At 39.1% G+C, this 15093-nt stretch overlaps 1 protein-coding gene across 4 annotated transcripts in view; it reads right to left on the bottom strand.

Annotated features, from left to right (window-relative positions):
* The window catches only part of INO80D (INO80 complex subunit D), a 67977-nt gene that overhangs the window by 25370 nt on the left and 27514 nt on the right, over positions 1 to 15093 (bottom strand). For all 4 annotated transcript variants that reach the window (XM_077885111.1, XM_077885114.1, XM_077885112.1 and 1 more), the window contains 2 exons: positions 11171 to 11279; positions 1695 to 1919 (listed from right to left, as the gene is read on the bottom strand). In XM_077885111.1, the coding sequence (XP_077741237.1) occupies positions 1695 to 1919; positions 11171 to 11279 (334 nt within the window). The remainder of the gene's footprint in view (positions 1 to 1694; positions 1920 to 11170; positions 11280 to 15093) is intronic.

Genomic DNA, 15093 nt, shown 5'->3' with positions numbered 1-15093 from the left:
AGAGATAGCCACTGCTAATATTTTGGTATAAAAGCTCCTAAAAATGTGTGTGTGTGTATGTGTGTGTATACCTGAAGGCTGTTATGTGAAAAAAAAAAAGTGTGAAACAATAAACTCCATAAAGAACTATGCCTTCTAAATTGTAAAATTATTTCTTTAATTAAATATGAAGATACTTTGGAATATTTCAATCCAATTAAGCTAGTATTTTTAAAAGGTACATAACCTAAATAAGTAATTATTTAGTCTTCACCACCTAATTTCCAAAATGGTAATAACACCATAATTTCTTCACTGAAAAATCAGATAACTCTACATATCCAATATATGGAATTTTAGTCAAGAAAATACTACACACACATTAAAAATCATGTTTTCATAATAATTTCTAAGAATATAGGGGGATAGCTATAATATATTTTTAAGGGAAAAAAACTGGACACAGCTGTTAAAGTATACAGACCCAGTTTTACTTAAATACATACATAAAACAGAAACAGTCCAAGGAGTGACGTCATATTATAAAGCCATTAAAAGCCATGTTTTAAAGAATTATTATTATGAGAAAAATGTCATATTCCAATATTAAATGGAAAAAAGGAGAAAATATATTATGCACATGGCTTGACCTCAATTTTGCGCTTTAATACATAATCATGGCTCACTGGGGATTCCTTACACACGCATACACACACATGAAGAAAAAAAGACTAGAAGGAAACAATCAAAATGCTCATAGTACTCATTCTTGGTTTTGTGCAGTGATATCGTGGAAATGTCTCCCTTCTTTATGTTCTATTTTTTCAAATTTATAACAAGCAAATACCTGGACTACAAACAGAAAAGATTTCCCCCCCAAAAAGAAATGCAATGTAGTATTCTGAAGACAGGAAATACGCTAGAAAGAAAACTTTAAAATAATTTAAGAAATCTAAAGTACTACTTCTGTAGTAAAACAAAACAAAACAAAACAAAAACCCCAACAACTATAAATATTACTTCTAATACATGAAATTTTTAAGCATTGTTATCTTTTTAAAGACAGGTAACATTCCCAAATATGTTACTGAATAAATTCTAGTCAAACTCTGGCAAAGTAACAGCCAGGCTTTTACTGACAGCTTGTGGCTCTGTTCTTCTGCCGTGTGTAGAACTTTATCTGAGCCACAAACCCAAAATGCCAACACCTGATTATTTCAGGCTTAAACGCCCACTGCCCACTGTGTCTCAACGATGCCCTCGAAACACAGAATACGCGGGCGCCTGGGTGGCTCCGCGACTCACTGCTTGAGTGTGTCTGCCTCTGGCCCAGGGTTTGACCCCAGGGTCTCGGGATTGAGTCCCGCGTCGGGCTCCCTGCGTGGAGCCTGCTTCTCCTACTGTCTGTCTGTGCCTCCCTCTCTCTGTCTCATGAATAATTTTTTTTAAAGATTTTATTTATTCATGAGAGACACACAGAGACACACACAGAGAGAGGCAGAGACACAGGCAGAGGGAGAAGCAGGCTCCATGCAGGGAGCCCGACGCGAAACTCGATCCCGGGTCTCCAGGATCACGCCCTGGGCTGAAGGCGGCGCTAAACCGCGGAGCCACCTGGGCTGCCCAATAAACTTTTTAAAATCTTAAACAAAACAAAACAAAACAAACCCACAAATACAGAGCCGAGGCGAGGTGCCGAGAGGCGGGGCGCTCACCTGGTGCGGCGGCACGCCGCTCTGCGCAGGTCCTGCATCAGCTGCCCAGTGCTCTCGGGCTCCCGGCTGGCCGCCTGCAGCAGGGCTTTCCTAAACGTGTGCCGGCATTTCTTTTGACGCGATTCTGCCCGTTCCAGGCGGCAGAGGTGCTTATATTTCTGCTGAAAGTAAGTGCAAAGTTGGGTCACCCTGGAGCTCCTACTCTCCGTATCATCGTCATCTGACCTGGAAAGCGCAGGGAGAGAAGTGAGAAACCGATTAAAAGTTAGGCTCAGCGTGTGTGTGTGGGGGGGCGGGGTTAGGAAGCTGATCGGGTGCAAAGGGGTTAAAATCTGTGGCAGGTGACCACCAATGTCACCAAGGAGGGGCTTTCCAGAGCTGAAGGCAAGTACAGTATGTCAACAATAAATAAGGCAGCAGAGACCACCCAACGCCTTCAGATGCTTCCCTTGCTCCGCATGTTACAGTTAAAATACTTCATACATCAGGCTCTTCTGAATTTTAAGAGACTAGGGGGTTCTCAGGAAGAAAATCATTCCTTTACCTTTGCTGACTACAAAGTCTGAGTAAATGACAGGGCGGGGATGAGGAAACACTCAGCATCATTTCATTAAAGAGAGGTCGTACCAGAAATAGAGCACTGAATTCCACCAGTGTCTTATCAAAGAGCTGCCCTTTCAGATGTACTGGCTTTAACTACCCTTTTCTTGCCAAGCACTTACAGAATGTGGGTTGTAATCATTCTAGAGTATTTATTATTATTACTATTGTTTTTATTTTTAACACAGGAGATACCTTAAACAACACCGCATACGCCAGGGATTACACAGAGGTGGCTGTGCATCATGCTACTGTGACCGACTGGCGGACCGCACTAGAGTGCTACCTTGAAAAGATGCTGAGACCACGTCTAGACTCCACGAGAGAGTCAATGGTTAGTCACCATGTCTGCCCCCAGTGAGATTACAAAGGTCACTTTTTTATGGAATAAATGTAATCTCACTTTTTACTGTTAAGGATAATATACACTAGACTTGAAAACTGGTGTTATTTTACCTTCTTTAAATGGCACACACGTGATACTACCAACCATACACTACCAATCTTCTGTAAATCATTGCTTGGTTTCTCTCAACTTTATTAAGTGGTTTCATTCTCTTTTCCTTCAGAATAGCCCATATAGGTTACTTCGCAAACTTCTGGTCTAAAAAATAAGTCCTAAGAAGTATTTCTTTTCAGTAGATTGACTACTACAAATATACCAACTGAAGGCTCTTACTTCAATCTTTTCATTTATTTAGCATTCAACATTTGCTGTATATCTACTATGTTGAGTACTATAAAGGAGAAAAAAATTTAAGCGGCTTACAATGCAGTTTAGACAAGATAAACACATTGCCAAAGTTAAACAATTCAAAAGATTCAATCAGTAACTAAAACCGTGGAGCAGGCTGCCTGAGGATTCAAGTATCTGACCTTCCATTAGAAAAATCCAGGAGCTTTTCACACTTTGAGATCTACTGAACCAGAATTTCCATAGAATGGGACCCAGGAATCTTTATTTTGAATTGTTCCCCGAAGTCCCATAGCAGGTTTTCATTTGGGAATTCTAGTAGAGCCAGGAGGTACTATAAATAACCTTTGATGTGAGGCAGAGAACAATAAGTGACAGAGAGAGGTACAGATATGGCTAAAGTGCTACTGAAGTTCACTAGCAAGACTGCAGGATGAGGGGCTTTGTAGAGGAGATGCCAACAGAACTGAACTGTCGGGACCCCTGGGTGGCTCAGTGGTTGAGTGTGTCTGCCTTTGGCCCAGGGCATGACCCCGGGTCCTGGGATCGAGTCCTGTATCAGGCTCCCCAGAGGGAGCCTGCTTGCCTGCTTCTCCCTCTGCCTATGTCTCTGCCTCTCTCTCTTTGTGTCTCTCATGAATAAATAAAATCTTAAAAAAAGAGAAAAGAACTGAATCATCAAGAGGGTGTAGAATTTGAAGAGAAGAAAAAGGATATCTTACAAGGATAAAGGAATACAAGGCTGGCTTCAGAGACGAACAGGTAACACAAGTACTAAGTAGCTTGCTTTGGCTAAGATGTGGCTGGCACACATAAGTGAATGACGGCGAGTAAGGAGAACTTTCTAAACCTAAACACCAGATGAAAGAGTTTAATCTTTATTCTACCGGTGGTAGAGAACTTCACAGTTTGAAAACAATAGATAACACTAATAGAGCCATGCGTGAGAAAGATTACGCCGTCATCAGGTAGAAATGAGGAAGAGGAAAAGAAAAAAAAAAAAAAGAAATGAGTGGAAGATCATGGAACAGGAGCAAGAGCAGATCTGGGGCAGGAAATAAATTCCATCTCAGACATAAAGGATTTAAAGTACAGCTGAGGCCTCGAAGGCAGAGTGGGAAAAACCGTTGGAAATGATAAACAGGAGCACAGTGCAGGAAGGACTACAGATTTCACAGCCAACACCGAGCAACTGAAGGGCAAGGGAGTGACTAAGGAAAAGGCCCCAGAGATAATAGAAAGAACAAGACCTATGAGGGCCATTATCATAAAAGAATGAACTCAATTTGGTGACTGCATATGAAGGATAAGAAAGTCAATAATGACTCAATGACTTTGAACTTGCATAACTAGGGGAATGGAAGGGTTATTAATAGAAAGAGAGGAGAAACAGCTAGTCTTAAAGGGAAAGTAAAGTTCAGGTAAGAGTCACTTGCCAAAGCAATTGTTTGAAAACACTCTGTAATGGTGGGGAGGACAGAACAGGTCAGCAGTTCTCAAGTTGACAACAAATGGACAGATGCACCTGGATGTTGCGGCATGTTCCATCACTATCATACAAGTTTCCAAAGTGTATTCTGAAGCTCTGAGCTGATCTAGTTTGCAGACCTGCACAGGTCTATGGGACCTGTGGTCCCTAACTAGACAATCTCAACATGCCTCCCACTTCTAACATGCTGTAACATCTATATTTCACACCTGGTTGTGGATGAAGAGTAGCAGACGGGGCAGAGAAAAGCCAGTGGCCATCATTTACCAGCAGTGACAGGCCTGCCACCTACTGTATTCTCACTATGCTGCTTTCCTCACCTGTGAAATCATAAGAGCTGGTTCGCCTATCTCCCAAGGTTGTGAAGAGAACAAAAAGAAATGACCTATCTGAAATGACAATATAAGTACAGGTAGTATTATTAGATACCAAAATCTATATCCATTAACTAAAATTAAATCACTTCTGAAATACACAAAACTCCTGGCCTAAACGGTTCTATCATGAGCTCTATCAAGAATAGTCAAAGAAAAAATGATTCCAATCATACACAAAATATTCCAGATGTCAGAAAAGAAAGGAAGATTCTTTAAAAAAAAAAAAAAAAAGATTGCAAAAAAAAAACAAAAACAAACAAAAAAACAAACCCCACTTATTAATAAGGACAATATGACAAAAGGAAAATCTTTTTTTCTTTTTTTTTTTTTTTTTTAAGTTTTTATTTATTTATGATAGTCACAGAGAGAGAGAGAGAGGCAGAGACACAGGCAGAGGGAGAAGCAGGCTCCATGCACCGGGAGCCCGACGTGGGATTCGATCCCGGGTCTCCAGGATCGCGCCCTGGGCCAAAGGCAGGCGCCAAACCGCTGCGCCACCCAGGGATCCCCTTTTTTTCTTTTAATATTTTATTTATTGAAAGAGAGTACAATAGTGGGGAACAGTTAGGAGAGAGGGAGAAGCAGACCCCCCAATGAACAGGGAAGTCCGATGTGGGGCTCGATCCAGGATCATGACCTGAGACAAAGACAGATGATTAACTGGCTGAGCCACCCAGCTGCCCTGTAGGAAAATCTTATTAATGATCTTAGAGTCAGGGCAGCCCAGGTGGCTCAGCAGTTTAGCGCCGCCTTCAGCCCAGGGCGTGATCCTGGAGACCGGGGATCGAGTCCCACGTCGGGCTCTGCATGGAGCCTGCTTCTCCCTCTGCTTCTCTCATTCTCTCTCTCTCTCTCTTTGTGTCTCTCATGAATAAATAAATAAATAAAAAATTTATGATCTTAGAGTCAAAAAGCATTAGTAAGTTGAATCTAACAGAATATATATAAAAAAAAGAAATAGCCAATCTGGGTTAACTAATGTAGAACACAACTATTTTTCAATCCAATCTTACTAGACCTCTCTTCTGCAAAAAACCTATTCTACTTTTCCTTTTATCTTCAGAACTTCAACATCACTGAAATACTGAAGACACAAGTTTGTTCTCTAGATGATACCTAACAATTATATTTCAGACACAAGATATTGATTTGGGGTGCTCACCCACATCCAACTAACTAAGGAATGCTGGAATTAGGACAGAGTACTAGAAAGGAGAGAGGTGCACAGAGAAGCACTCTGAGGACAATGTACAGAATGTTCCTCTCTCAGTTCTTCACTTGAGTACTGATCAGTGCAAGAGTGTATACGAATATCTGAGGCCAGGAAAGAGCTATCTGAAAAGAGGAGGCTGCACCAGTCCCAGTGGCTCACACAGGGCAGACTTAGTTTGAGATCCTACCATCTAGAGGGGGAAAACCCCACAAAAGTGCAGGGCACAGGGTAGACCACCCAGGAGGAGACTGCCTCAGTAGTGGGGGGTATAATCGGCCCTCAATTAAAGGCTGCTGTGGCCCCATATCACAAAATTTAAAAAGCAAGCCTTGAAAACTATTTCTAAGTAAGTTAACTATGTCCCTAAACAATGCTCGTAAAGGAAGACAAAAATGCCAGAATCAAATAAGTAAAATTAACGATGCCTGGCATTTAGTTAGAAATTATCAGACATTCAAAGAAACAGGGAACTAGAACCCACGAGGAGAAAAATTAATCAACAAAAACAGATCCAGAAATGATATAGATGACAGAATTAGTAAACCAAGAATCAAAGAACAGTTATTAGGGGCACCTGGGTGGCTCAGTGGTTGAGCATCTGCCTTTGGCTCAGGTTGTGATCCCGGTCTCGGGATCGAATGCTGCATCGGGCTCCCCGCAGAGTACCTGCTTCTTCCTCTGCCTATGTCTCTGCCTCTCTCTCTGTGTCTCTCATGGATGAATAAAATCTTTGAAAAAAACCCAAAAAACAGTTATTCTAACCATATCTCACACGTTTGAGAATGTAGAATCATCAAGACCAGGTCAAGGAGAGACATGGACAATATTAAAAAGACCCAAAACAGACTTCTAGGGATGAAAAATACAATGTCTAATATGAAAAATATATTGAATGGGATTGATGGCTGGTTAGGGACCATAAAACATCAAGGAGCCTGAAGACAGTAATAGAAATTTTCCAAAATGAAACACAGAAAGGAAAAAACACACTGGGAAAAAAGTAAATATCAATAAGCTGTGTGATCATTTCAAGCAGCCTAAAATATGTATAACTAAGTCTCTGAAATTGAAAGGGGAAGAAAAATAATTGAAGACTAGGGCAAAATTTTTCTAAATTTCATGAAAATTATAAACCTACAGATCCAAAAAAGTCAATGAACAAGAATCATTGTCAAGGACAAGAAACATAAAGAAAATGAACTATACAAATGGTTTAAAACTATTAATATAAAGAGAAAAATCTTAGGAAAAAAAAGATACATAACATTCCTTGGACCAAAGATGTGAAGGATAGCTAACTTCTCATCAGAAATAATGCAGGACATGTAAGCAGCACCCTTAAATACTGAAATAAAAACTGTCAACCTAGGATTTTATGCCAGCAAAAAATATATTTCAAAAATGAAGGCATACATCTTTCAAACATGGATGGACCTAGAAGGCATAAGGGAAATAAGTCAGAGAAGACAAATACCATATGATCACTAACATGTGGAATCTAAAAAAACAAATCAAAGCAGAAACATACCTATAAATAGAGGACAAACTGGTGCTTGCCAGAGGGCAGGGGATAGGGACATAGGCAAAATGGGGTGAAGGGGAGAGGGAGGTGCAGACTCCAAGTTATGCAGTAAATTATGGGAATAAAAAGTACAGCACAGGGGATACAGTCAATAGTATTAGGGTTGTATTCTGACAGATGGGAGCTACACTTGTGGTGAACAGAGCAAACGTACAGGCTTGTCAAATCACTCTGTTATATACCTGGAATTAATGTAACACTGTGTCAGTTGTACTTCAATTAAATAAAAAAGGCATAGGGATGCCTGGGTGGCTCAGTTAGTTAGGTGTCTGACTCTTGATTTTGGCTCCGGTCATAAACAGGGTTGTGAGATCAAGTCCCACGTCAGGCTCCAAACTGGGCTCCCTCTCCCTCTGCCCTCCCATCCCCCACTAAAAAGGCATAGTCCATTATACCTCAGTGAAAATTTTAAAAATGAAGACAAAATCAAGACTTCTTCCAGACATAAAACTGAAAGAATTCATTACCAGAAGAGCAGCACTACAAGAAACATTCAAGTAAACCATTCACACAGAAAGAAAATGACATCAGATGGAAATAGGGAACTATTCAAAGAAAAAATCCCTAGAAATTGTAAATATTTCTCTTTTCAATCCCCTTAAAAGATAAGTAACTGCTTAAACACAACAGCATTATATTACGGGGGTTATAACAAATGTTGAGGGACATGTATAGCACCACGTGTCAGAAAACAAGGAAGACCTCAGGTTTACCTAATTTAAGCTATCACCTACCTGAGAAAGAGAAACAAATTCAAACAAAGGAGGAAAGAATAGAAGAACATAATAGAAAGAAATAACAAAGAACAGAAAGCAATGAAATGAAGCTAAAAGAAAACTCAATGAAACCAAAAGCTGGTTCTTTAAAAAGACCAATAAATATAGAAAATGCACAAATAAACATACATGTACATACCAAGGGTTACAATGCAAGATCAACAGGCTTTTCAATAGCGTTGGTTAAACAGAAGATCCACGCAGAAAAAAATGATCCTTAGCACTGCACCTCACATTATATACAAATTATAGAAGAATAAATTCTGCAAAGATTATTAGTAAAACAAAGTTTCTAGAATATAGTATTAGGGAAGAGCTTCATGACTGTGGGGTAAGCAATGATTTCTTAAAGGGCCACAAATACATTATCCATAAAGAAGACCAATAAATGGTACTCATTAAAATTAAGAACTAGGGGCGCTTGGATGACTCAGCTGTTTAAGCATCCAACTCTGGGTCTCTCAACTTAGTTCACGATTTCATGGGTCATGGGACAGAGTCCTACATTGGACTCCACGCTCAGCATGCAATCTTAAAGATCCCTCTGTCCCTGCTTCCACTCACGCTCTGCCTGTCTCTCTCTAAAAATAAATCTTTAAAAAAAATTAAGAACCATTTTCTATCAAAGACACAATCAAGAATGTGAAAAGGTAAGCAGTTACTAGGAATAATTACAGTTAATAATGAATTTAAGATACCAACTTTTTTCTGTTATTGAGATATAAGAGCCTGAAAGATCTCCTTCAGCACATGCATCTACAGTTAAACTAACCAAAAATCTTTCCCAAAACAAGGCCAGGGGTGCCTGGTTGGCTCAGTCAGTAGAACATTTGGCTCCTGATCTCTGGATTGTGAATTCAAGCCCCTTGCTGGGCATAAAGCTTACTTAAAAAAAAAAAAAAAAAAAAAAAAAAAGCCAAACTTTCTCCCTAAGATTTCTTCAAGTATAATCCTGATTTAGCAAGAAAACTCACAAAAAGGAGGTTTGGGGGGTAAGCAGGTGGGTAGGTGGGTGGCAGAGAATGGTAATCAGACCACTACCAGTTCTTCTTCCAAAAATTCAATGAACTCAGAGGAATTTAAATGGTAAAACATTTTGAGAAATTTTAAATGCCAAAAACTTCTTGAAGATATTATGGACAGGCAAGGTAGGGCCAATTTTCTACAGCTTTCCATTTTCTACTGCACTAAGCACAAGGTAAAATAAATGACAAGTAGCTGCAACAAGAAACTGGAATAAGGTTATTCTATGGGTGGTTTCAATGCAGGACAAAGATTCCCATGAGAGGGGCACAGTGGTAGACACAGACAAGAAAAGGATGGGGAACTATGTCAATCAAGTTTCACTCCAGGGAACCAACATGAAGCGCTCCATGCCTCGCACAACACGAGTTCTACAAGAATATCCTGAATCTGGGAAGGAGGGAAGGAGGGAAGGAGGGAAGGAGGAAAGGAAGGAAGGAGACTAAAGTGACAGCTGGACAAGAAGGATAGCTATGTGAAAAGAAGACAAATATGAAGGAAAAGAAGAACGAGGAAACGAGTATCATGGTAAGGCAAAGAGCAAGCCAGTTAGCAGAAGCAACCAAGGAAGTAAAATGCCGCAGGGATGAAGAAAAATATGATGGTTGCAAGTCTAAAACAACAAAAGAAATATCCTGAAAAGTCTGCAAGAAAAGAGGAGCAAATATATCCCATCCGGATGTTCGGGTCATCCTGAGAATTCCAACAGGAATCTGTACTACCATTTATCATTCATCTCCCGGGTACCAGCTATTGTGCTAAGCATTTACTCATGCTACCTCAATGACAGCAATTTGTAAAATTAACTCAAAATATCCCCTATCAGGTTAAGCTGGCATGAACATCCCCCTGAGGAAGCATGACTAGTGGTATCTATAATGGTGAAAGTGCAACTGTACTTTATCTGAAAAAAAAATGCTAATGGTAAGGAAGCAGTCTTGAATGATACATAAAATGGGGCAGATAGAGAACTGGTCTCCCCTCTATCTTACCAAAGATCCATTCAAATGACAATACTTAAAAACAACAACAACAACAACAACAACATTAGTGGAGTCTGAAACTCATCTTTTAGCTCCACAGACAGGGATCTATCTTGGGATGGCCCCACTGAACTAAGTGGATCCCTAAGTCAGTGCCCTGAAACAGAAAGCTTTCTATCATGGAAGGGGCTGTGCATTCGTCACTCTACAGCCTTCTGATAAGGCAGATACCAAGAACCTCTAATGAAATTATCTCGAAAAACATTTTAGCACACGTTAAATGCCTAAAAAGAACGGATCAATCTTGTAGAAGACAGTGGTGAAGTAAAATGTTCCCAGCTACTCTGTATAGGGATAGGGCCTAAGAATATCCAGAAGTCAGGCAGTGGGACTCCAAGTAGCCCTGGGACCACAGGCCAGTTCCTCCACTTGGCTGGGCCTTGGTGTCCTCTTCTATAAAATGAGATAGACTAATCTCTAAGGTCCCTTTTCAATTCTAAATTCTATTATAGTTGGTTCCTTCAGTAATAAATGGGAAAGGTACAGAAGCAAATTTACCAAGAAAACTGAAGAGTAGCTTCCCTCAAACAATATAGTACGATTCTTCCCAAGAGGAATTTATTTTACTTCCATTACAATCAAACGAGATCCAATGCGATAAAAGAACATTAGCATATAGAGCGAAAAATCAGGCCACTGCAAGGGTAATTTAAGAATAAAAACAAAGAGGAAGACTTACGTGTGTCTTTCATATCTGAGGGTTTCTCGGATGGACCACGCCACCTGGTATGGCGAGGCCTGCTCTGAGTCCTCCAGTTCCTCTCCGCTCTCTTCCGACCAGTCCAACCCTGGGACATAGGAGAGGATATTGCAAGTTAGGAAAAAAAAAAGTATTTTCATTTAAAATTTAGGAAAAAAGATATCCAAATCCATAGCACATACTATCACAGTGTGAATAAATGCCTCCTGAGGAGGTTCATCCCTATTATGACAAAAATATTAATAATGAGCCTCTGATATATACGCAGGTTTAAAGTACTGGCATTAGAGCAAAAAAGCTATATTCCAAGGATGAACTTCTGTTAGATACTTCAGAGTAGAAACATAAGCAGAGTTCAAGTCCCTTCTCCCCGCAAAAAGGTAGAATTTCTTAGGTATCAAAATATCATACATTAAACCTGTCAGAAAAAAATAAAACATATTCAAGATGGTGGGCAGAGGAGGCTAATGTATGTTTAGGTATAAAAGAAGACAAAAGCAGGATGCCTGGGTGACTCAGCGGTTGAGGGTTTGCCTTTGGCTCAGGGCTTGATCCCCGGGTCCTAGGATCGAGTCCTCCATCAGGCTTCCTACAGGGAGCCGGCTTCTCTCTCTGACTACCTCTCTCTCTCTGATTAATAAATAAATAGAATCTTAAAAAAAAAAAAAAGGGTCAAAAGGTACTTGTGGATTCACTCCATACTTCCACAAAGAAGGGCCCTAGAATAAGTTGTCAAAGGCTGACACTTCATGCCCTTTCTCAACACCTCCGGGGAAAAGGACTCCATCCATCAGGCAGGGCCATGCCCTGGCTCTTGCCCTCTGCAGGAAGAGTGATGGTAAGACGACAATATTCTATTTCTAAGGTGGCTTGGGGTTTCTTTTAATTCTTTTCAACGAGAGCTGCCACATTTCATGGCATTTTGAAAAACAAGTTTAGAGGGATAAATAGAAAACCAGAGTGTGAACAATGCTAACTTATTTTGTCAAATGCTACTATTTTTAATGGCTGGATAATTACTAGCTACTAACATAAAGGTTTTGCCTTTTTAGAAGTTTTGTATCTTGAAAAATACCGATGTTACACAGTCTAACATACATAACTTTAATATACTCATACCACTAGGAGACTTGAATTAGATTCCTTGGTAGCTAGGATTCAGTCTTCCTTCTGGAGACCCTCAAAAATCAAAAGACCTTCTTCATTAGGCAGTTATGTTAGAAAGAACCTCACAGGTTCCTTCTATAAATTTAAATGAGTTTACATGTGCCAAACAGGGAAATTAAGAAAAGGTTAATCGAAATGCAAATTATAAATGCTTAAAATCAAGTAATACATTGCCACTGGAATAAAGAAGCCTCAAATCTAGTTCCAAGGTGACTATCCGAATGTTACCTTAAAAAGTAACTTACTTAAAAAAAAAAAAAAAAGGTACTTTTTCTCAACTAAAATAGTGATAAAAAAAAAAAAGCGTAAAAAAAAAACAAGTAACCACAATAGCATTAGCTTCAGGATAGGATATTGAAAGGCGAGGTCTTTTAAACACAAAGTGACACCTAAAAGGACCTTTTAAAAATAAAATATGAGTTATCTTTCATTGTTTTTGTGTAATTAGTAATAATCAATGCTAAGTCATCTATTCCTTCTCTCAAAAAGTCAAAATCTAAGTCGTAAGAACTAAGTTGGAATTGTTTCTCTTGTGAAATTAACTGTCCAATAAAGCAAACCTTTGATCTTGGCTTCATTATCACTAGTTTTAATATAACTAACTGAGATAACCAGCCCAGACAAGACTGTACTTTAAAAGGTGATTACAAGACTGAATTTTTTTTTTTTAATTTATTTATTTTGATAGAGAGAGAGAGAGAGAGAGAGGCAGAGACACAGGCAGAGGGAGAAGCAGGCTCCATGCACCGGGAGCCCGACGTGGGATTCGATCCCGGATCTCCAGGATCGCGCCCTGAGCCAAAGGCAGGCGCCAAACCACTGCGCCACCCAGGGATCCCTTTTTTTCTTTTTAATTTATTTTTAAGACTGAATTTTTCTAAAAGTATTCTTTGCTGACATGAATGCAGACTATACTTGGTCCTAACGGTACATTATGATTTCTGGCTTTTCCAAAGTAACCTTTGTTTTGAAAACCTAGGCCCCCTAATATGCTGGAATTCAAAAAAAAAAAAAAGCAAGTTTTCATTTTGTTCAAAATGACAGAAAACCATCTCCCAACAAACAACATACTGTTTGTTTCTATAGCTAAAAATATTGCCAACATCCATAAATACACAAAAGTATAAATCAGTATTTAGTAGATGATGTGGGTACATTGTGGAATGAGAGGCAAACATTTGGGAAGAAATAAAGTTAGATGTCTGTCTCAAAACTAAAACCTAATGAATTCCAAATAGAGGACTACAATGTAAATAACCATTTGATATAAATAAAAGGACTAAAAGAAAATATGGGTGAATATATTACATACTTTTGGAGCCCAAACAAGAAACAAAACAAAATAAAACACCTGATTCAAAAGGAAGAAATTCTAAAAAAGTAGAAAATATAAACAATTTTAACTCCTAAATTCCAAAATCATTATCATAGGTATTTCAAAGATAACAAATGGGAGGAGACTTTGCAAAAAAACATGAAATATGTATAAAAAGATCTCACCAAATCAATAAAAAGCCCTTCAATAAAAATGAGTGAAAAAACTCAAAATGTAAAATAAACAAGAAATACAAATGTCCACAAAGCATTATAAACAAATATTCAAAGCTACATTACTAATTCAAAATAGCAGTTCTCACTTAAAGAATGGTCCAAAGATCTCAAGGGGTCCCTGAAATCCTCTAAGGGAGTTCCTTAGGTCAACATCTTAGGCTTAGACATCTTTAGCTTTTTTCACTATGTTGGTGTTGGCACTAATAGTAAAAAGGAAAGAAAGAAAACAACAACAAAAAACCCATGGTAGGTAAACCTGCTGGCACCTCGGCACGAATTGGTACCAGGTAGGTAAACCTGAGTGGCACTCAGCACAGTGGCACCAACCATACTAGCAGACATTCTATGTTTCACACCATGACTTGTGGTTAAATTTTTTTTTTAAATAAACAGTTTTAAGAATATCCTTGACAAAGCACTATATATCAAAGACTGTTTATTAAATCTTAGTTCTTGGGACGCCTGGGTGGCTCAACAGTTGAGCGTCTGCCTTTGGCCCAGGGCGTGATCCTGGAGTCCTAGGATGGAGTCCCATATCGGGCTCCCTGCATGGAGCCGCTTCTCTCTCTCTGTCTCTCATGAATAAATAAAATCTTAAAAAAAGAAATCTTAGTTCTTAACTACACATCTTTACAGCAGTCTTTGTGATCATACGAAGTCATAAAGCACCTCTGCCACACAGCAAGTAAGTACAGTGGTTGTCTTACACCACTGTTCTGTGACCTGAACTAGCGGCTTTCTTTTCATTCAACATCATTTTTATTTGAACCAATGACTGACAAACTATGGTTATTAAGACTTGGATATCCGACAGTCATTTTTTCTAAAATGAACAGTGAAACTATAACTTCAAGGAAAACAATGTACAATATTTGTTGCCAACAATGAGATTCAAATTTTCACTTGAAAGTTTGATATTTTCTTTAAACTTGAAGTCATCAGTGAGTCTATGACAACTTTCTAATAGACTTTTCTAATGAGATTGGTGGTAATATTAATGAATATAACTTTGTTTTGTTTTTAAGTAGGCTCCACAACTAGCATGGAGCCCAACACCAGGCTTGAAGCCATGACCCTGAGATCAAGACCTAAGCTGAGATTGAGTTGGATGTTTAAACAACTGAGCCACCCAGGCATCCCATGGATATGATTTTTAAAATTTTGCATAATGAAGTATGTCCACA

The sequence above is a fragment of the Canis aureus genome, chromosome 36 (genome assembly GCF_053574225.1).
Source record: "Canis aureus isolate CA01 chromosome 36, VMU_Caureus_v.1.0, whole genome shotgun sequence".
Lineage (NCBI taxonomy): Eukaryota > Metazoa > Chordata > Mammalia > Carnivora > Canidae > Canis > Canis aureus.
Note: the sequence above shows the minus strand (reverse complement) of the source record. Positions and strands in the feature narration are given on the sequence as shown.